General features: G+C 38.2%; 2 protein-coding genes across 5 annotated transcripts in view; one reads left to right on the top strand and one right to left on the bottom strand.

Annotated features, from left to right (window-relative positions):
- GTF2E1 (general transcription factor IIE subunit 1) overlaps positions 1-2,940 on the bottom strand; it is a 34,534-nt gene extending 31,594 nt beyond the window's left edge. The window contains exon 1 of one of the 4 annotated variants that reach the window (XM_005674994.3): positions 2,799-2,940. The gene's annotated coding sequence lies outside the window, so the exon portion shown is untranslated. The other 3 variants (XM_018043725.1, XM_018043823.1, XM_018043773.1) reach the window with 3 other exon arrangements.
- RABL3 (RAB, member of RAS oncogene family like 3) overlaps positions 3,025-23,017 on the top strand; it is a 37,861-nt gene continuing 17,868 nt past the window's right edge. Inside the window, exons 1-2 of the mRNA XM_005674990.2 lie at positions 3,025-3,129; positions 9,379-9,470. Coding sequence (XP_005675047.1) covers positions 3,084-3,129; positions 9,379-9,470 — 138 coding nt within the window. The 5' untranslated portion in view covers positions 3,025-3,083. The remainder of the gene's footprint in view (positions 3,130-9,378; positions 9,471-23,017) is intronic.

Genomic DNA, 23,017 nt, shown 5'->3' with positions numbered 1-23,017 from the left:
GCAGAACATAGTATGTGGTTTCAGAAACAGACCAAAGGACGGCAGACAAATATGAAGAAAACCTATTTTTCTAGTATTATTTCCTACTATTGTATTCCCCTCCCTGACCTTCTACCCCATATACTCCATTTCCAGGCCAACAACGCTCAACCCTGGCTGTAAAGCCAAATCACCCAGGGAGCATTTAAAAATACCCACTCTGGACCCATTCCCAGAGATTCTGTTTTAGCTGGTCTGGGAGGGCCAGATTAAGCATCATACTGATTTTTTTTAAAGCTCCTTAGGTGACAAATATACGGAATAAGTCCGTGACTACTGCTACCAACAAACTAGGTACCTGGCTATTACACACCGCCACCAAAGCACATCGCATATAGGAAGAACCCTGTACTACTTATCATTCAGTCTGTTACTTTTGCCTGAAACATCACAGGGTGCACTAAAGATTTGAAAAAGGGAGTGACATGAGGACTCCAATAGATTTAGGCTTTGAATCCCAGTTCCACCATTTCTTAGCCTATGACCCTGGAAAATTCTCAGCCTCCATTTCATCAGATTAACAGTGCCTTCCTCATAGCATTGATGTGTGAGATTAAATGAGACAATTCATATGGAAGTACTGATATCAAAAGCTATAGTCATCAGACTTATACTACAGAAGAGAAGAAATTACCAGAGGACAGGATGAATGAAACTTATTAGAGAAACAAAATCAAAAGGCCCCAATAATATATTCCAATAATATACTGGAAATCAAGTATTTTTAAAATTTTAAATAGCTATTTGGGGTTCCCCCCCCCCAGTTTTTTAATAGCGATAAAATATACATAACGAAAGTTACCAGTTAAGCATTTTTAAGTAATAGTTCAGTAATGTTAAATACATTCTTGATGTTATCCACCTATCATCACCAACCACTTCCAAACTCTTTTCATCCTGTAAAACTGAAACATTATACCTATTAAACAATAAAATACAGCTATTCATTTTAAGCCACTGTAACTGGAAGAAAAAAGTACTACTATGAGAAGTACACTACCACCTGAAGAGAAACAGATTTGGAAGAAATGAAGCAATTAGTGTTAGTTGCCTGTCTTTGAGGAAATACCACAGGATATTACTGTGAAGATACCCAGGAGGTAACTGGACAAATGAAACTGGAGCTCAGCAAAGAATCACCTTGTTCAAAATCTCTACATTCTAAAATCCTCCTTCCTGACCATGTGTTCTCCCCTAACTGCCTCTGCTCCTGCTAAGTTGCCTCTACTCACCTAATTATGCTGAATCTCCTCAATCTCTGGATTTCCTAATACTGAGGTCAGAGGTCTCAAACTGGCAACATCTACCACATCACTTGATTCAAAGAACGTTTTGAAAATTTTCTGAATTACTGGTCAACAATTAAAAATCATGAGATTTCACATTTCAATTTTCAGTCTTGAAAATTGGAAACATCTGAGGGGAAAATGTGACCATGTTCCCACATAGAAACAAAGAGCAGTTGACACTTCTCAACAGGGAAGGAGCTGGATTGGCCTCTGTTGACTTCTGAGTGTGTGACCTCTGGGGACCAGCCCATGCTTCTCTTTTTTAGCCTCAGAGTTCATCAGTTACCTCTCAGCCTCACCTATGACCCTACCCAGCCCAGAGCCCCAAAGGTTAAGTCGGTTCTGTTTTTGAACCATATGTATTACAATCATACAAACACTGGGCACAGAGGTGGAGAAACAAAGATGAAATGAATGCACTCTTCACACTTGGTCTATCCTCCTCAGTCTCATTTCCAGGCATTCTCCAATTCCACCAGCCATACATGCGTTCCCCACTTCCAGGCCTTTGCACATGCTGTTCTCTATGCCCCCACAGCTAAGCCCAAAGTCCCTTCTCCTAACAATCCTTCACATGTCGAATGACATTTCCTCAGAGACACCGTCTCAGGTTCCCCTTAGTAGATTAAATGAGCCCCCTTTCCCAAGTTCCCACAGTTCTCTCCCCTCATTTTTTTACAGTGAACAGAATATAGTGAACATACTTTCTCCATATCTACCTCGGAGACCAGGGGCTTGATCTTGTCCACCACTGACTTTCCAGCATGTGCCACAGCTGGTCAAGTGCCCCACAAAACTTTCAATAGATCGGCTAAGCACCTGTTCTTCAAATATGCCCACCCAGCTTCCCCTCAATTCACTTCCTTTACTGCGGCTTCCAGAGTAGAAAAAGACAGGGTATTGGAAATCCTCTTCTTAAACTTCAAATGGTTTTAAGCAGGAGGCGACAGCATCAAATTCGTGTTTTTAAGGGCTTATGCTGACTGCAGCGTGTAAAAGAAAAAATGGAAGGAGTGGATGTAGGGAGTCCTGTCAGATTATTTCAGTTTACTTCTATTCCAGTTCCAGAAAAACTTGGATTTACACACCCAACTGGCTTTCTCGGTTGCCACATTTCACGGTACTCTCCATGCCTTCGTACATAAAGTGGCACAATACCGCGAAACCTCCGGATCAGTTGGCCTCCACGCGCCAGGTAACGTTCTCCTCCTCCCCACTGTGACACCCCGACACCCTAAATTCCCTAGGACTCTATCAGCTGAGGACACACTCGGCGCAGTCAAGCCCGTCCTACCGGAGGTCGCACATGGGCCGCTCCGCGGTCAATGATTCTTTGGAAGACCATGAAGAGAATCGAATCAAGAGAGTAGCTAAGGGGGAGGAGGATAGCCAAGAAAGGAGCGAAAAAGAGAAGGCACCCTAAGAGGCGGCGCCTGGCCAGGAAACCGAGAAACAGGGAACAAGGTTTACCAAAGCGAATCCTCGAACACTCCCACTACAGCTTCCCTCAGCGCCTCAACTACCGGCTTATCCGAGCCACGCCACTTGTGCGTCAAAGAAAACGCTTTATTCCTGCGACCAGCTTTAGAAACCACCCGCTACTTTCAACTAGGAGGGCCAATCGGCACAGTGAGGCCTTCAATCAAGAGTCACGCTCCTATTGGCCAATAACATTGAAGGCGCTGCCTTTCAAACCCAGCTCTGATTGGCCTATAATCCCGGAATAGGCGTTAACCTCAGGAAGGCGATGACAAGATGGCGTCCCTGGATCGAGTGAAGGTACTGGTTTTGGGAGACTCAGGTGAGCGTCTTAACACAACCCTGGGGCTCCCGACACTTTTGAGTTATCCGAAAATCCTCCCCTTTCACTCTCCCTCCATCCAGCCATCGACTAACTGATTTCGGCTCGTGGCTGAATTCCTTCTTAAGTCTTAAAGACTACACTTCCCAGAGGACTTTGCTCAATTTAACGGAGCCGCCGCGTCGTCCGGTGGGGGCCGCGGACCCGGGGCCTTTTCTCTGCTTTCGCAGGTGTCTACGTCGGTTTCCAGGGTGACAGCAGCCCAGTGATTCTTTGTTTTAAAAGATGCGCAGATACTGAGTGTTGAATTGAGCGCCGGGCTGAGACAAGCGCAGATGCCTTTGGGAGATTTTAATTAAGGAAATCAAACATGCATTAGGAAGAATGACACTGTTCCAAGTATTACTGACACTGTTCCAAACTTTGCAGGTATTAACTCATTTAATCCCGAGATCAGTCCTATTATACCATTTTACAAATGATAAAAGCGAGGTGGAGAGATGTATGATTTATGGTTTTTACTTTGTAAATGACAGAACTGGTTTGAGCTGCAAGTCCACGTATCTAAAACACCAACCCATACTATTTCATAAAATAACAGGTGGTAGTCTTGTTTTACTTTCAGCTGTACTTCTCTTTTTTTCGTTCTCTTTAATCTTAACTGAAAACCTATTATGTGCTAGTTCTACTTCTAGTTCAGTCGCTCAGTCGTGTCCGACTCTTTGCGACCCCATGAATCGCAGCAGGCCAGGCCTCCCTGTCCATCACCAACTCCCGGAGTTCACTCAAACTCATGTCCATCGAGTCGGTGATGCCATCCAGCCATCTCATCCTCTGCCGTCCCGTTTTCCTTTTGCCCCCAATCCCTCCCAGCATCAGAGTCTTTTCCAATGAGTCAACTCTTCGCATGAGGTGGCCAAAGTACTGGAGTTTCAGCTTTAGCATCATTCCTTCCAAAGAACACCCAGTACTGATCTTTAGAATGGACTGGTTGGATCTAGGCTGTAAGAAATAGAAAATTTAAGATAGAGGCCATATTTTGAAGCAGCTAGAACAATGCTGAGCCCAGCTTAATCCTAGTGTTAAAATTCTTACCTTGGACACTTGAGAACTGAAATTGAAGTCTGTGTTTCTCTCTCCCCTTCACTATCTTTCTGTTTCTCCTAGCCTCCATTCCTAATCTTCCTAAAAACTTGGAATAGATGACAACCTTGCTTTTCAGGTGGTGGTGGAGGTGGTGGTGGTGGTTTAGTCGATAAGTCGTGTCCGACCCTTACTACCCCCGTGGACTATATGTGGCCCACCAGGCTTCTCTGTCCGTGGGATTTCCCAGGCAAACATGCTGGAATGGTTTGCCATTCCCTACCCCAGGGGATCTTCCCGACCCAGGGATCAAACACGCATCTCTTGCATCTCCTGCATTGCAGACAGATTGTTTACCTCTGAGCCACCAGGGCAGCCTGGTGCATATCATAGATGTACTTTTCTAAGTTGACCTTTGGATATTTGCTATGAGCAAAAACATTGTGTCAGATGCTTGGAGGTGGAGAGGACATACTCCAAAGAGCTTGAAAATGAGCCTTACCAAATGGAGTAAAATTGCCATGGGGAGGAGTTTGAGTACCTTTTCAGATTACCTGAAGATTATTTTGTATTACAAAATATTTTACAGAGAGCATTATTTAATATTCCCTTCAGAAAGTTGCATAATGAAACCCTGTGAACATAATCCAGTTTATGTCAACTTTAGTTTTTTAGCTTGACACGTAAAAGTGGGTGCTCTCTCTCATTTTAAAATTCCCTTTCTACTGCATGTAGCAACCCCTTCATGCTGACGTCTTGTGCAAACTGTCCATTCCCCTACCCCAATTTTTAAACACCTATTACACAAAGCAGTGAGTTAAGTGGTAGGGATATATCTGTGGAATCAAGGCATTATGCAACAGGGTTGAATTGGCTGCTCTATTAAATGTGGAAATGTGATCAGGCAATTATCAATAGAAAGCTTTTTAAAATTATTCTTATAGTTTGGTTGTAAAACAGAAGACATAGCCATACCCACCAGAAAAGTGATTGATCCTGTCACACATTCAGTGAAGTTAGGCTTTATTTGCAAAGTCAGTTCTTGTCTTTTTATAGTTCCCTTTTAACAGTGATATGCTATCTGACAGATTAGTATATACTTTTTACACTTCATCTGCCTTTGTATTTAAACTTCAAAGTTTATTTTTGAATAAAGGCGTATTTTTCCTGTGAAATTTTGAGGGTTTCACAAATATATAAAGGAATGACTGGATTTAGAAATCTGTGTGTATCCTGTAGAGTTACTTGATAATTGAGTAAGGAATCCTGAAAATCTAACATGCACATACTCTTTTGTCTTTGTTCCTTTGGTATAAGGAATGATCTTAACACATTACCAACTCTGTCTGGCCCTGGCATTTATTTGGTTATACTGAACTTTTTTACCCAGCAAATCAAGTGCATTCTTTTGATCTAAGTTAGTTCTATTGATGAAAACATAGAATTAGAACCTCCTTAAATTCTTAAAGTTAGCCACTATTCTTGCCTCTTAAGTTGTTCTTACTGTGTAAAGTTCATCCCATGTTAGCTAACTCTTGTCACCGAAAATACCCAAAAGTTAATTCATGGAGAGCTACACAATATTATTGCATAGAAATGTCTACTCTGACAGAGTTAAACTTAACTTGAAATTCAAGCCTTGTATCAAGCTGATAACTAAATGCCTAGCTATGTGCCTCCAACGTAAACAAGCCTACTTGCAAACACAAAAATCAACAATATGCCCTAAAGGCATATGCAAACGCAATGCGATGAATAAAAGACAAAGCTCAGTTGAGTATTCAAAAGTCTTCCTTGCTTCTATATAAAAATAATAAATGAAAGGGAAATCTGAGAATATGTTTGGTTCTTACATGAGCATCTACTATATGAAGAGGTCACTAAAACCCAGTAGATAAATGGGTAGAGCATGTCAATAGATAATTAATAAGAGAGGAAAAGCAACTGGCTTGCAAAGATGATCATAATGTGTATCTTTACCAGAAGGTAAACAAACGCAGACTAAAACAAAAATGTCACTTTTTTTCCTCTTATAAACTAACAAAGATGAAAAAGCAACTGCACACTGTTGAGGTGCAGTAAGACCTGCAGGCTTGTGTATATGGCTGGTGGCAGAGTAACCAGATACAAGTTGTCAGTGTATATCAAGAACTTTAAATGTTGGTTTCCTTTTACATGTTAATTTCATTTCTTGGAAGGTATACTAACAAAATACTTTAAATTTTAAACAACAGTTTAAACAAACCTTTTCTTAGTATAGTGAAAAGTTCAAAGCACCCTAATATCTAATAATGAGAAAATGTTTAAATAAATCATTATGTCTACTCTCTGAGCTTGGAGACATTGAAAATGTTTCTGAAGATTCTGTAAGAACATGGAAATTTTTAGCCAATAAAGAAGTACTAATTGAGACCCTGTTCTTTGTACTAGAAATAAAAAATGAGTAAAACCAGTCCCAGGCCTCAAAGAACTTAAAATTAAGCAGCAAGAATAAAATCTAAACAAGCAAATATAATAGTGCATTTTAAGTGCTGTATGGGAGTATGAAAAGTGGAGTTGCAGAGGATGATGAATGAGTGCTTAGTTCTGCCTGTATGGAATATGAAAAGACTTTTTTGTATAGAATGATGCTGAGTCTTGAAAGATTAATTCATCAGGCCAACGGGAGAGGGGAACTAGAAGGAGAGGCTGGGTAGAATATTTCAGACCAAACCAGCTGTGTAAGCAAAGGCTTATGTTTCTTTTTTTTTTTTTAAGTACCTGCATTGCGTCACTCAGTCTGACTCTTTGCGAGCCCATGGACTGTAGCCCGCCAGGCTCCTCTGTCTGTGGGATTCTCCAGGCAAGAATACTGGAGTAGGTATCCATTCCCTTCTCCCGGGGATCTTCCCTACCCAGGGATCTGTCCTGGGTCTCCTACATTGCAGGCGGGTGCTTTACCGTCTAAGCTACCAGGGCACTTCCCAGGTGGCGCTAGTGGTAAAAGAATCTGCCTGACAGTGCAGGAGATGCAGGAGACTTGGGTTCCATCCCTGGGTTGGGAAGATCCCCTGAAGAAGGGAATGGCAGCCCACTCCAGTATTCTTGCCTGGAAGATCCTATGGACGGAGAAGCCTGGCGGGCTACAGTCCACGGGGTCACAAAGAGTCGGACACGACTGAGGGACTGAGCACACACGCACATGTATATGTTCACAATAACAACCTCCTTATAGAAAAACTCTACTTATGATATTAAATCTGCATGCTGACAATAGTGCTCTTCAGGTGATTTTTTTCTTCTTTTTTCTATACTTGCTACATAGTCTGAAAATAAAACTTATAAAAAGTGATAGGTCCATACGCAATAAAGCACACAAAGAGGTATTTTATCTTTTATAACAACTAGTGACGCACGAGGCCTCACCAGATGTGCTTGTTATAATAGCATCCTGAAATGTGTTAGTTGAATGAGTAACCCTGCACACAAACGTACATGGGATAGTTCATTCCCTTTCCTCGTCCTACAGATCTCTAAATACTAGCCCTAACAGTAACTATATTATCCTAAACCCAGGAAATCTATAATAAAAGAAAATACTGTCCTTTGAATGGGAGAAGATATTTGCAAATGACATATCCCATAAGGTGATATCCAAAATATGTAAAGAACTTATACAACTCAATATAAAAAAAATCTAATTTTAAAAAATATGCAGAGTGTCTTAAAAGACATTTTTCCAAAGAAAACATACACATGAAAATATGCTCAGCATCTCTCATCATCAGGAAAACACAAATCAAAACCACAAAATATTGTCTCACACCTGCCAGAATGACTCATCAAAAAGGCAACAAATGACAAGTGTTGTCCAGGATGTGGATAGAAGAGAACCTCATGTACTCATGGTGTAATTGTAAATTGGTGTAGCCACTGTGGAAAACTATGGAAGCTCCTCATGAAATTAAAAATAGTTGCCATATGATCCAGCAACTACTTTTGGGTATTTACCTGAAGAAAACAAAAACACTAATTTGAAAAGAGGTATCCACCCCTATGTTCATTGCAGCGTTATTGACAGTAGCCAAGATCTTGCCATTTATGACAACATAAATGGATCTAGAAGGTATACTCAGTGAAATAAGTCAAACAGAAAGACAAACTGTACGATCTCACTTATATGTATAATAGAATCTAAAAAACAAAACAAAATGAAAACAGGCTCAAATACTGAGAACAAACTGGTGTTTGCTAGAAAGGAGCTGTGGGGAAAGGGGTGAAATAGGTACAGGGAATTGAGTTATAAACTTCTGGTTATAAATAAGTCACAGGGATGTATTCTACAGCATAGGAAATATCACAAATCGTACTGTAATAGCTTTGTATAGGGACAGATGGTTACCAGACTTACTGTGGTGATCATTTTATAATGTATTTAAATGTTGTATACCTGAAACCAACATAATATTTTACATCAACTATACTTCAATAAAAAGGAAACTGCTGCCTGTAAAGAAAAAGGGCCATAATATAGATGGAGAAAGTTGTTCTCCTTTTCCAAAAGATAAGTCTAGGCCAAGTGGTTGACTGCTTTCCAAAGATCACTGTAGGGGAGAACTGAAGTATCTAAATATGAATTTGTGAAATGGTGAATCCCTGTTACTGACAGTGTTCAAGCCCAATCCAAAAGAGCAACTAACAGGATCTGTGAAAGGGACCTCTGCATTGGTGGTCAGTATAGAGAGATTACCTCTAAAGTGTAAGAGTCTACAATTCTAAAATAAGCTGAATAGATGAAATCATTCCAAAGGAAAAGGATTAGTTGATTTGAAATTGCCCTGGATGAATAGTTCTCAAAGTGAGTTCCCTGAATCAGTAGCTTCAACATTACCTGGGAATTTGTTAGAAGTGCAAATCTTTGGCTTCCATGACACACCTGCTGAATTGCAAGCTCTGAGGACGGGACCCAGCATTCTATGTTGTTTAGAAAGTCCTTCAGAGGCTCCTGATACTAAATTTGAGAGAACCAGTGTCGTTAACCACCTTCTCTATCAGCGAAGCCTATTACATCATCGGTATGGTATGAACACCCTTTAAACAACCATGCTGTGCATAACGTTATTACTGCTTATTCTTAGTCTTTTCAGCATGTCTTTTATATGACTAGAGTGCTTGTATCTTTTACAGGTGTTGGGAAATCTTCCTTAGTTCATCTCCTGTGCCAGAATCAAGTGCTGGGAAATCCATCGTGGACTGTGGGCTGCTCAGTAGATGTCAGAGTATGTGTTTCTTATATTTTAGTTTTTCAGTGTCATATTAAAGATAACTTCTTCAAACTTGTGATCAGATTACAGCCCTGTAGTCAAGACTAAATAATAAGAATAACTAGCCTTTATTAAATACCTAGTGTGTGCTGGATACTATGCCCAATGTTTTACATTTCTTTGCTTATTTTGTCGTTTTTAAACTGTGAAATAGAGCTACCAAAATCAAGGCACAGAGAAGTAAAGTAACTTGATGAAATTCATTCAGTTCATAAGAAGCAGAGTCAAGATTTGATTCTCATTAGCTTGATTCCAGAGACTTCACTTTTAATTACTGTGCCATATATCTAGAGCTCACTTAATGTGCTCCATAAATAATTCTGCCTAAGCCTTTACCACTAAGATAGCCAACTTTGGCTAGAAATACAGTGTAAAGACAAAAGCTTCTGGAGTCTTATGTCTAGGTCATCTGTTCCACCTCACATTTAGGAAACACAAGTGCTGTTGCCCCTGAATTAACTGCCTTCCAGATATTTTGGTCTTGCTAATTCCAGCTAGTCCTGTCCAAGCCCCTCTTACACTGGCATACCTTTCTCCATTGAGTTAAGAAATAAATGAGGAGGAAATAGTAGTTAGCTCGATTGACAGCTATTATATTTTCCTTCAGTTCATTGCACCTGTTGTTCCATAGTCTGTGATGTATGTTGCTGAAGATTAGAAATCTTTCAGCCTAAGTATTCCTTTTAAAGATAATTTCTTCTCTCTAGTTGCTTTAGAAAAAAAAATTTTTTTTAATCTTTGATGTTCTGTAGTTTTGCTGACCTATATTTGGGAGTAGGTTAGTTTTTAGTCATCTTGATCAAAAATTGTACACCTCATGTCTCTCTTCATTTTTCAAAATTTTTAGCTGTTATCTGTTTGCCTCGCCTTGTTCCCTGTAACTTCTCCTTTTGAACTTCTGCTGGATGTTTGTCCTCACATATTTTAATTGCACTTTCGTGTTTTCTATTGTTTATTTCTCTGTGGTGCATTCTGGATAATGTATTCATATTCACTTTCTGGTTAACTAAGAATCTCTTCAACTATGTCTAATCCATTTTTTAGTAAATCCACTCAATTTTTTTAATTTCAGTAACTGTAATTTTTAATTTCTAGTTGTTCCTCTGGTTCTTTTTCAAATGTCAAAATTTTTCAAAATATTGTGATCTTTCATTATGTTTCTTATTTTAATCATTTTCAACATAATATTTCATGGTTTCTTTGGAACATTCTATTCTTTTTTCTGGGTGGATGGCAGATCTGCTTGCTGTATATGCTGACTTGGCCTCGTGGAAATGTACCTCCTATATGGTTTGTAACTCTTGGAAGATGACCACATCTTCAAACAGAAGTTTTTTTCCTGCTTCCCTTTTGAAGTCTTATGTTTTATGTTTTGAGAGTACAGTGCCTTTTTGTTCCTGTTCTGCAGAGCTCCAGAGATTTCCAGTGGTCCCTGTAATTTCTTGGGTTGGAATGTCCATGCCATCTTGATAATATAAGTATCCAGTTGTGGTGTTTATTTTTTGTAGATCTTTCATCTGCTCTCTACAAGATCCCTGACAGAAAGTTTTTCCCGCTTTCCTGATCCAGTGAACTGTTTTTCCTACTCTTTTTCACTGACTGGGCTGCTCATGAAGAGTCCACATTTTAAGAAGCGAATCTGTCCTTTGTCACTCATCCACATATACTCTCGCTTTGAAAGCTGGAAAATGGATCCCTATTCTTGTCTGGGCACTCTAACTCTGGGGACCAACCCTTGAAACTATATCTGAATCTGGGTCAGCTCCCACTTTACATTCTAAAGTTTTTTTCTTCATTTCTAGCATCTGGGAAGTTTCCTTTTCTCTCTCTCTCTCACTCGTTCTCACTTGAGCTTCTCTTTTTTATTAAATATATATATATATATGTATATATATAGTGTGGCCTTTCTATGAGTTGAAGTCAAAAGGGACTTTTCTGTGTCATTTCAGCCTACCATGTTCCCAGATTCTTAGCTATGGAAAGAAAAAGAAATTCTAGATAATGAGTTCAGTGGCAACTTTAAGTTTGGTACACCCAGTAGTAAGTTCTGGGCATGATTTCTCTCTGGATTTTTCTAGCTCCTTTTCCTTGAGAAAGCATGACATACTGAAAAGAAACTTAAATTTGAACTCCCACTCCCTTGGTCAGTCCCCATATTGCCTTTGCTTCTTAAAGAGAGACACACTAATCAGTTTACTTCTCTGAGCCTTGTGTGTCATTTCCAAACTAAAGGTTAATAATACCTGCTTTATCTAGCCTACAGGTTTGTAGGGAAGATCAGAGAAGCTTAAAACGTGTGAAGTTATGGTCTAGTGCTTTACAATTTGAAGTTGAAATTGAACTTAAAATTCAATTTTCTACCCTGCTTCCACTTGCCCCTCTTATCCATCTAGAGCCCAGTCTGCTCATGTAATTTATGTTTTGTCTTATTTGGGGTTTTTTCCCCTTTTCTTATTGAATCAGCTAAATTTCCATCCAGTACACTGTTAGGTAGAAGCAGGGCTAACAGGCATCTTTGTCTCATTCCCAGTCTCAGGAAATTTTTAATGTAATACCGTTAAATATGGTATTTGCTATAGGACTTTTTGTAGATAAACTTTATCAGATTAAAGTTACCTTCTCTTTCTATTTTGATGAGAGTTTGTATCACAAACTGGTGTTGGATTTTATCAGGTACTTTTGCATGGTAATCATAATTTCCCTTCTTTATTTTGTAACTTTTGGTAAGTTAGGTTGATTGATCTTTAAATATGAAATGAACTTGCATTCTTGGAGTAAATCCAACTTGGTCTTGATGCATTCTTTTCATAATATTACTGGGTTCAGTTTGCTAATACTCTTTCAAATGTAGTGTGTTTAGTGTGTTAGTCACTCAGTTGTGTCTAACTTTTGGTGACTCCATGGACTGTAACCCGCCAGGCTCCTCTGTCTCTGGGATTTCCCAGGCAAGAATACTGGGGTGGATTGCCATTTCCTTCTCCTGGGGATCTTCCCGACCCAGGGATCAAACCTGGATCTCCTGCATTGCAGGCCAATTCTTTACTGTCTGAGCCACCAGGGAAGCCCTCTTTTTTTTTTCCCCCTAATATTCACATCTAAACTCATGAGAAACATTGGCCTATCACCGTTCTTTCTTATAATCTCCTTGTGGGATTTTAGTATCAGGATTATGCTAGTCTTATAAAATGAGTTGGCAAGTTTTATTTCTGTGTCTGTTCTCTGGAAGACTTTATGTAAGTTTGGTTTTGTTTCTTCCCTAGGTATTTGGAAGAATTCACAATTAAAAACCGCCAGGCGTAAAGTTTTCTTTGTGGGAAGTTTTTAAATAACATTAAAGAAAATATGAAAATGACTATATTTCTTCCAAATCAATTTTGGTAACATGTTTTTTAAATAATTTATCTATTTTGTGTAAATTGTCAAAAAAATTTATTTTCATATCCTCTGTCATCTATCATTATCTGTAGGATCTGTAATAATATTTCTTTTTTTTATTTCTGATAGGGGTAATTTGTGGCTTTTCTCTTATTTTCTTGGTCAGTCTTTCCAGAGTCTATGAAGGACCACTTTTTGGCTTTGTTGATTTTATCTACTACATGTTTATTTTCTATTTTATTAATTTCTGCTCTTTTCTCTATGATGTCCATACTTTCTTTGGGTTTAATTAGCTGTGTTTTTTTCTAACTTCTTGCACTAGGTAGTTGTTTCGTTGGGTTTGTTTCAGGCTTCCTTTTAGAGCTCTAAGGCTCTAAATTTCTTTCTATCTAGGCACAGCTTTAGTTGCCTCTCTGAACTTTTGTTCATTATCATTCAGTTTAGAATACTGTCTAAATTCCATTATGATTTCTTCTTTGACTCATAGGTTGTTTAGAAATGTACCACTTAATTTCCCAACTTTGAGAATTTTTTTACCTTTGAATTATTGATTTCTAACTTAACTTTCATTGTGCTTAGAACATATGATATATGATTTCATTTTCTGAAATTTGATGACATTTGCTTCATGCCAGTTTTGGTAAATATTTAATTTGCACTTGAAAAGAATGCAATTTTGTAACTGTTGGCACACATTGTTCTAACTATATAAATTAGGTCAAGTTTGTTAATCTTTTTGTTCAAATCTTATCTATCCCAACTGATTTTCTTTGCTTGTTTCATCAATTGCTAAGGAATGAGAATTATAATCTCCAACTTTAAGTGTGAATTTGTCTATTCTTCATTTTAGTTCTGCCAATTTTTTATTTATATATTTTGAGGTTGTTTTACTAGATGTGTACTAATTTAAGACTGTTTAAACTTCCTGAAGGATTTAACATTTTATCGTCATGATATATCCTCTCTGTATCCAGTAATACATTGTACCTTGAAGTCTGTTTTGTCTGGTAATAAAACAGCTGAATCCACTTTTTCCCCTGATTTTATTGATATATAATTGACATGTGACTTTGCATTAGTTTAAGGTGTAGAACATAATGACTTGATACATGTATATATTGAGAAATTATTACCACAATGTCTTTTTTAACATGTATCACCTCACATAGTAACAGGTTTTTTTCTTGTTTTCATGAGAATTTTTAAGAAGTGTCATTAATGAATGAATGGATAAAATGTATATGCAATGAAATATTATTCAGCCATAAAAAAGAAGCAAATTCTGCCATTTGAAATAACAAGAATGGACCTTGAGGGCTTTATGCTAAGTGAAGTTATGCTAAGTTAGAGAAAGACAGTCACTGTATTAGCACACTTAGTTGTAGAATCTGGAAAAAAACAAACTCATGGGAACAGAAAGTAGATTGGTGGTTGCCAGAGTCGGGGTGGAAAAAGGGGAGGGTTATTGTGGGTAAAGGTAGTCAAAAGGTACAAACTTCCCATAATAAGATAAATAAGCTCTGGGGATATAACATACAACATGGTGACTATAGCTAATAGTACTATATTATATAAACCAACTTATTTTTAGTTAATGTTCTGTGGTATATCTTACTTCTATCTCTTATGTTTCCTATACCCTTTTATTTATAGTGTATTTCTTGTTAATAGGATACAGTTAGGTTTCCTTCAGAAACCTCTGCTTTTGAAGAAAGTGAAATTAAAGTTTCCTTGAGTTAGCTAATGAAAGACTGCTGAGTTTTGAACTCCCTCCATAGTTCCAGAAAACACTGGAGAAGATGTAAAACTACCCAAAGGGAGTCTGGAATAAAGGCTATAGTAGATGAAGATGGTGTCATGTAATAATGTGACAGATTTTACTGGAATGAGTGTGTTGCTGATGCTGCTAAGTCACTTCAGTCGTGTCTGACTCTCTGCGACCCCATAGACGGCAGCCCACCAGGCTCCTCTGTCCCTGGGATTCTCCAGGCAAGAACACTGGAGTGGGTTGCCATTTCCTTCTCCAGGAATGAGTGTGTTACTGACTCCTTTAAAGCCAGGCTGGCCTGAATTGTATTACTATGGAAGAGTGGAGCATGTGGGGTTGAAAATGACCTTGCTTTTATTACTCTTCATTGAATTGGGCTGGTTGATCTGTCTTCTTTGAGAAAAATGCATTTCTTGAGTGACAGCGTAAGTAAAAGGCATTCTTAAACAATAATTTTAAGGAAAGTTCTGATAGATGTATAAATTATTTTGACTGTTGTTATAACAAAGGGAACAGTTCTTCCCTCCAGCAAAAATGATTAAATCTAATAAGACTTACCCAGATAACTTGGAAGAACACATTCTTCTCTAGCAGCTTTTATATTGCAATTATAGCCTCTGTATTATTCAAACCTGTGATGAGGATGTCCAGAATCAGTAAAGATCCATAAATATACACTCTTCAGAACTCTTAAAAACAGTTGCCCCATTTAACTCATTTCACATCTGTTAAGAGCCAGCTAAAAATAGAGATGGTAAAGGTGATAAGATAATTGTTTAATTTCAAGTGCTGGGTGAAGCTAATGATGTTGAAGTATGTGAGTGAAAGTGAAAGTCGCTCAGTCATATCTGACTCTTTGTGACCCCATGGACTATACAGTCCATGGAATTCTCCAGGCCGGAATACTGGAGTGGGTAGCTGTTCCCTTCTCCAGGGGATCTTCCCAACCCAGGGATCGAAAGTATGTACTCAGTAATTATTAACATTTTGGATTTAGTATGCACTGCAGAGGTGTTCATAACTGAATTGAAGGAAAAAGGAGAAAAGTTTTATTTTGTGGTATCCTTCATTCATTACTGTGTTCTTATTTTGTTGCCCAAAGTCTAATGGGACCAATATAATGCATGGCTGTGCTTAATTATGAAAATAAGACTTACAGAATTTAATATTTTCACAAACTATAAATAAGGAAATTGATTTGTCATTTCTAGTTTACTTTAATGGGATTTTTAACTCTAATTTACACATTGCATACAATCAGTATTTATTGAATTCCTCTTGGGCAGCATAACAATATGCAAGCAGTAGGGAAAAAAAATTTTTTTAGAGGCAGTCTTCTTAACACTAAGAATATGAGGTGGGAACTAGTAGGTAGGCCAAGGGTTTATATAAATGATCTTTAAAATAATAGTATTATTGAGATGATGGCTAACATTTTTTTTTTAGTGCTTACTTTGACTAGGCACCTATTTAATATATTAATCCATGACCCTTAATGCTCACCTGTCAAGGTAGATACTGTGAGCTTCCCTATCTGACGCATAAGGTAGCTGCGGCCCGGAAGTCTTAACTGCTTTGCTCATGGTTACACTGCCAGAAAGTAATGGAAATGAAATTCCAACGCAGACAGTCTGGTTCAAGAGCCTGTGTACTCTGTACTACCTTTTATTCCAGAATGGTATTAAGAAAAAGGTATTCTGGTGTTGTTAAATGCAGTAATGACTAGATTCATGTGAAGATTTAAATTTAAATCAACTAAAATAAAAAATTTAGTTGTCTAGGTGAACTCACCACATTTCAAGTGCTCAGAATTCACATATTGCTGGTAATTATGATATTTGACATTTCCATCATCACAGAAAGTTCTGTGGAATAGCTCTTAAATAGAATATAAGTGTTACAGCAGTTGATGAGAAAAAGTGAAGTGCTTGTGAGGAACAGAAAATTATACTGAGTGTTAATGATTGAATGGGTAGCCTGGGCAACAGACAGCTGGACTGTTCCTTAAGAAGGGGGATATATATTACAGGTGAAAGAGAAGGAAATGGAAATTCTACTCTGGACATGATGAATGGAGGGATCTATGAGCTATCCACCTGAAGCTGCCGAGAAAGCATTTGATGTGCTGAAGCTTAAGAGAGAATTCTGAGACGGAATCATCTCTGTGGGGATAATCTTGAACCATGAGAGCTGATGAGGTTTTCAGAAAGGAAAATTTAGAAAGAGAAGAGCTGAGGGAGAGCCTTGAGGTATATTTAGGGAGTTGATGGTGAAAAGCAGGGTCAGAGAAAGGAAGAGAGAGGAGGGATAACCAAGGTGATGAAAAACCACAAGAGCAAAAAAGAGACGAGACTCTCATGAAGAAGGTATTGATTTTTAGTGTGAAATAGTATAGAGAGATAATGACTGAGAGGAAAAACTGCATTTGGTAATGACACAGTTAGTGCTAACCTTTTAAAATGCAGTGGAAGGTTAATAGAAACCAAATGATGTGAGTAGGCAGAGAGAAAATATAGACAGAGGTTTAAATCAATCTTTCACAAAGTTTAGAAGTTAAATAAAGGAGCAAGTGAGTACAGAATAGAAGGGGAAAGTGAAGGTTTTGGGTTTTTTTAATAGAGGAAATGAACTTGGCTGAAGGCAAAACAGTTAGCAGAAACCTCCATAATATTATTCATGCATTCATTTGTTCAGTAGATATATTGCATACCTCCTGGGTATTGGACACTGTGAAGCATGAAGCAAATTCAATTCCTGTTCCCCTGATACACTCACATTGTTGACTTTTTTCTATCCTTCTGTCTTTTCTCCCGACTGTCTCCTAAGACTCCTACCTTCCTGCCTGTCTTTAATAATAGTTTACAGGCACACATATCAAACCAAACTTATTAAAGAACATTTAAAACATACACTGCTCTTTCCTGGTATGTATCATTTTCTTTACTAAATTTGTTCTTTTTAAAAAATTACAAACAATGAATAAACTCTTCAAATGAGACAAAATCTATTATACTTGATCTTGATTTGGTTTCCAATAAAAAGTAAGTGAAGTCGCTCAGTCGTGTCTGACTCTTTGCGACCCCATGGACTGTAGCCTACCAGGCTCCTCTGTCCATGGGATTTTCCAGGCAATAGTACTGGAGTGGATTACCATTTCCTTCTCCAGGGGATCTTCCCGACCCAGGGATCGAACCCGGGTCTCCGGCATTGTAGACAGATGCTTTACCATCTGAGCCACCAGGGAAGGCCAATAAAAAGTAAAGAGGTGAATAAATGAGAAGGACCAAAGTTACAGAATGGTTCCTTTTCCCGTTTAATGGTCAGCACATACTGTTGCTGCCTGTTGAGAAAAACCATTCCTTCTGTAGCTATAAAGTCTATCATGACTAAATATTGGATCCCTGATGACCTGATTTAAATATAAAACACATTTCTTAGAGTTTGGCATTACTCTCCATCATGTTGAACTCTTAGTATAGCAGCAAGGTACCACTTACTGTGTCAAGAGCAATACTTGTTATAATGTCACGCTTTCCCTTGGAGATCACTCACCCACATAAAATATTCAATGTCATAGCTGCAAGCTGTGGTTTAAAGTTCTTAGGACTCATTACATTTGAAGTAAATTAAACTTAGTTTAATTCAGCAGTTTGGAAAGAAAGAAGGGCATCTTCTCTTCTAACTCTGGAAGGAAACATGAAAAGATTTGATTAAGGAAAGTATTTTGTGGTGAAGAGTATAGATGAGTAGGTCAGTCCAGTTTGGGAGTATATACTGCCAGAAGGGAACTGTCTAACAGACTTGGTACATTGCAAGGCTAGGAGGGCATGCTACCTGGAAATTGTGTTACATGGTGGCTGTTATGGAAGGAGTTACAGTCATTTAGGGGAGGCAACATTAGACATTTGAAATACCATTAGAGACAAAAGTGATGTACTTAAATGGTTGTCCAACTTAATTATGTATCAGAATCACCTAGGGAGCTATCTTTTTTTTGAGCCCCACCCCGGAGGCATCAGGAGTTGTCCAAGAATATATTTTTTTTAATAAGCCTTCCTATTGTTTCTAATTTAGTTTATTCTCAGAACTGTACTTAAGAATCACTGAAATTCAGTAAAATAATAAACAGAATATAATAAAACCTTAGAGAATGAGACACCCTGAATCTTTTCCTTGATTTAACCAAGCGTATCCAAATATCTAATATGTGCTAGGTATTATGCTATGTTCTGGGCTTACAAAGTTGAATAATATAGTTCCTGCTCTTAAGTTCAGGAATCTAATAGAAGAGATACTGGCAGATAAGTGACAGTGTGGTTAGTGAAATGATAGAACTGTGCAGCATATTATGGGAGCAAATAGGAGGAGTACCTAACCAGCCCTGGTTGGTTTTGGAGCCAGGGAAGGTGGCAGGATCAAGAGAGCTTCATCAAAGTGGTTGAGCTTTTTGATACCAGATAACTAATGCCTTATAATATCTCATATTGTTCATTTCAGTGCTTGTGCTTAGAAATCTTGATCAAATGTATTAAACATTTTCTTGCTTTAAAAACAGAATTCATGTAGTTTAATCTTTTTATTGATGATTTAACATGATCATTTGTTATCTGTTATTTATGCCATATAATTGCAAAATAGTGATAACTTTTATCACACTCTACAGAATTACTTTCTGTTATCCACTGTGGTCCACAACTACTGTGATTTTGCTATTGTCATTTGTGTTTCCTATCCTCTTTGTTGCCATTCTAATCATTGTCTTCTCTTAATGTCATTGTGGCTATCTGTAGAATATCTTGTTTATTTAAAATTTTCCTTGGACAAAATGATTTGGATCTAAAAAAAGAATGTGAATAAGTAAAAAGTATGAATCATTCTGTTAAATATAGTACATGTATTTTATGATATATATTTTAACTGCTCAGCTGTCTTTTTAAAATTAATTTTTATTGGCGTATAGCTGCCTTACAATGTTGTTAGTTTCTACTCTGTGCTATGCTCTGCTTAGTTGCTCAGCTGTCTTTGACTCTTTGCGACCCCATGGACTGCATTACGCCAGGTTACTCTATCTGTGGGATTCTCCAGGCAAGAATACTGAATTGAGTTGCCATGCTCTCCTCCAAGTGATCTTCCTACCCAGGGATCGAACTCAGGTCTTCCATCTGAGCCTCCAGGGAAGCCCAAAAATACTGGAGTGTGTAGCCTATCCCTTTTCCAGTGAATCTTCCCAACCCAGAAATTGAACTGGAGTCACCTGCATTGCAGGTGAATTCTTTACCAGCGGAGCTACCAGGGAAGCCCAGTTTCTACTCTACAGCAGGGTTAATCAGCTATTATGTATACATGCATCTCTTTTTGGCTTTCCTTCCCATTTGGGTCACCACAGAACATAGAGTTCCCTGTGCTCTGCAGTAGATTCTCATCATCTATTTTAAACATAGTATCAGTAGTGTATATATGTCAGTCCCAGTCTCCCAGTTCATTCTACTCAACTGTCTTACTTTTTATTTCAGAGACATTTGATACACATAGTATAACTTCTTCATTTTCATTTTATAAGCAAGTAAACAGACTCAAAGATACCAGGGATTATCAGTAACAGTCAAGGAGTATGGTCGGGCCTCCTGATACCAAAATAGTTTCAACTTTCTATAAAATCAGTGATTCTTAATTCCTAGGGGTTATAGCAAAGTCATTTGGAGAATTTTCAAATTATGCATGCCAAAGACTGGACCCAAAAGTAACTGATTCAGTAAGTCTGGCATGTATATTTCTTCTTTCTTTTTTTTTTTAAGGACTTTTTTTCAGCTTTGTTTAGATATAATTAACAAAATTATAAGGTAAAGTGTATATTGTGATAATATACTATATTCTTATACATTGTGAAAGGATTCCTCCCATCCAGTTAATTAGCACATCCATCACCTCACGTGTTTATTTGGTGAGAGCATTTACATTCTACTCTCTTAGCATATTTCAGTTGTACAGTAGAGTGTTCCGAACTACACTCACCACATTGTATATCCTCAGACCTTATTATTTTAAAGCTGAAAATTTGCACCTTTTTACCAAATTCTCCCTATTTCCCCCACCTCTGCAACCCCTGGCAAACACTTTTCTGTTTTCTGTTTCTATGAGTTTAGCCTTTTACTCAGATTCCACATATAAGTGATAGCACGCAGTATTTTATTTTTTCTCTCAGTCTGGCTTATTTCACTTAGCACAATTCCCTCAAGATCCAACCATGTTGTTGCAAATAGCAGAATTTCCTTTTTTCTCATGGCTGAATAATGGAAGACTATTCCCTTCCCACAGTTTTATATCCTATCTTCTCTGTTCATTCATCATCCATTAACAGACACTTGAATTGTTGTCATGTCTTGGCTGTTGTGCAGTAGAATGTGAGAGTGCAGATAATCTCTTCAGCATCCTGTTTTCATTTCCTTTGGCTATATACCCAGAAGTGGAATTGCTGGGTTATGGATGTGAGAGCTGGACTGTGAAGGAGGCTGAGCGCTGAAGAATTGATGCTTTTGAACTGTGGTGTTGGAGAAGACTCTTGAGAGTCCCTTGGACTGCAAGGAGATCCAACCAGTCCATTCTGAAGGAGATCAGCCCTGGGATTTCTTTGGAAGGAATGATGCTAAAGCTGAACTCCAGTACTTTGGCCGCCTCATGCAAAGAGTTGACTCATTGGAAAAGACTCTGATGTTGGGAGGGATTGGAGGCAGGAGGAGAAGGGGACGACAGAGGATGAGATGGCTGGGTGGCATCACTGACTCGATGGACGTGAATCTGAGTGAACTCCGGGAGTTGGTGATGGACAGGGAGGCCTGGCGTCCTGCGATTCATGGGGTTGCAAAGAGTAGGACACGACTGAGCGACTGAACTGAACTGAGCTGATGGTAGTTCTGTTTTTAACTTTTTGAGGAACGTTTATTCTGTTTCCATAGTGGCTGAACCAGTTTACATTGCCATCAACAGTGCACAAGGGTTCCCTTTTCTCTACATCCTCACCTACACTCGTTATCTCTTGTCTTTTTGGTAACAGCCATATTAAGAGGTAGGAGGTGTTGTCTCAATCCTTTAATTTGCACTTCCCTTCTGAATAGTGATATTGAGCAACTTTTCAGGTATTTGTTGATCATTTGTCTTCTTTGAAAAACTCTGCCCATTTTTAAAATTGGGTTGTTGGGGGTGTTTTTGCTATTGAATTGTATGATTTCTTTATATATTTTGGATATTAACCCTTTATCAGATATATGATTTGCAAATATTTTATCCCATTCCATAGGATGCTTTTTCACTTTGTTGCTTGTTTCCTTTGCTGTATAGAAGCTCTTTTATTTGATGCAGTCCCACTTGTTTATTTTTTTGCCTTTGTTGGCATGTCTAAAACAGACAAATTCTTGAAAGACTCCGATGTACATCCCTGAACCATCATGCTATAATCTGGTTCTTGTTTATATTCTAATAGATAAGGTTGCTGTATATCAGATTTCATTTCTGAGTAATAATATGGTACAAGCAATAAATGCTTATAAAGTCTAGACCATGAGAGAGAGATTTTAGAGTTTACTCTGAGTAAAAGACATTGGAGAGTTTTGAATTGAAGGGGGATATGACCTAAGTTGAATTTTGAAATGATCACACTAGAACAAACGGAGAGTCACTGAGGCTCTAGTGGGGAAGGCAGTTAAGAGATGATTACATTAATTCAGGCAAAGAGATGGTTAGAGGCTTTGAGGGTGTTAGTAGTAGAGATGGTGAGAAATGAATGGGTCTTGGGTATATTTTTAAGACAAAAGCAACAGGATTTGCTGACAAATCAGATATGTAGTGTGACAGGAGTTAAGTTTTAAGTTAAGAATTCAATCTTAACTAGAAGGCTAGAATTGCCTCTTACTGAATCAGAGAAAATGGGAGAAGAATGGGTGGGGGAGGAAGATTGAGATATTATTTTTAAATATGTAAAATTTGAGGTGCCTTTTAGACATCCCAATTGTAGTCTGGTGATATGGACTGATAAGTCTGAGGTGGAATGGACTGATCCAGCATGGATGTAAATTGCAGACGGATTCCTTACCATTTGAGCCACCAGGGAAGCTCGTCGACATATTTATGACATTTTAAATCATAAGGTTAGATGATCTTGTCAAAAAAGCAGATGTTGATAGAGACTCAAGAACTAAACCTTGGAACACTCTAACAGTTAGAGGGTAGGCAGACGAGGACAACCCAAATGGAGACAGAAACAGATTAGACGGTGAGGTGGGAAGAAAAGCAGAACAGTATGATATCCTATAAGTTAAGTGAAAAAAGTACTGAAAGAGGAGTGACTAGTTTTATCAGATAGTAG

This window comes from Capra hircus, chromosome 1 (genome assembly GCF_001704415.2).
Source record: "Capra hircus breed San Clemente chromosome 1, ASM170441v1, whole genome shotgun sequence".
Lineage (NCBI taxonomy): Eukaryota > Metazoa > Chordata > Mammalia > Artiodactyla > Bovidae > Capra > Capra hircus.
This window is presented reverse-complemented; position numbering and strand designations above follow the sequence as displayed.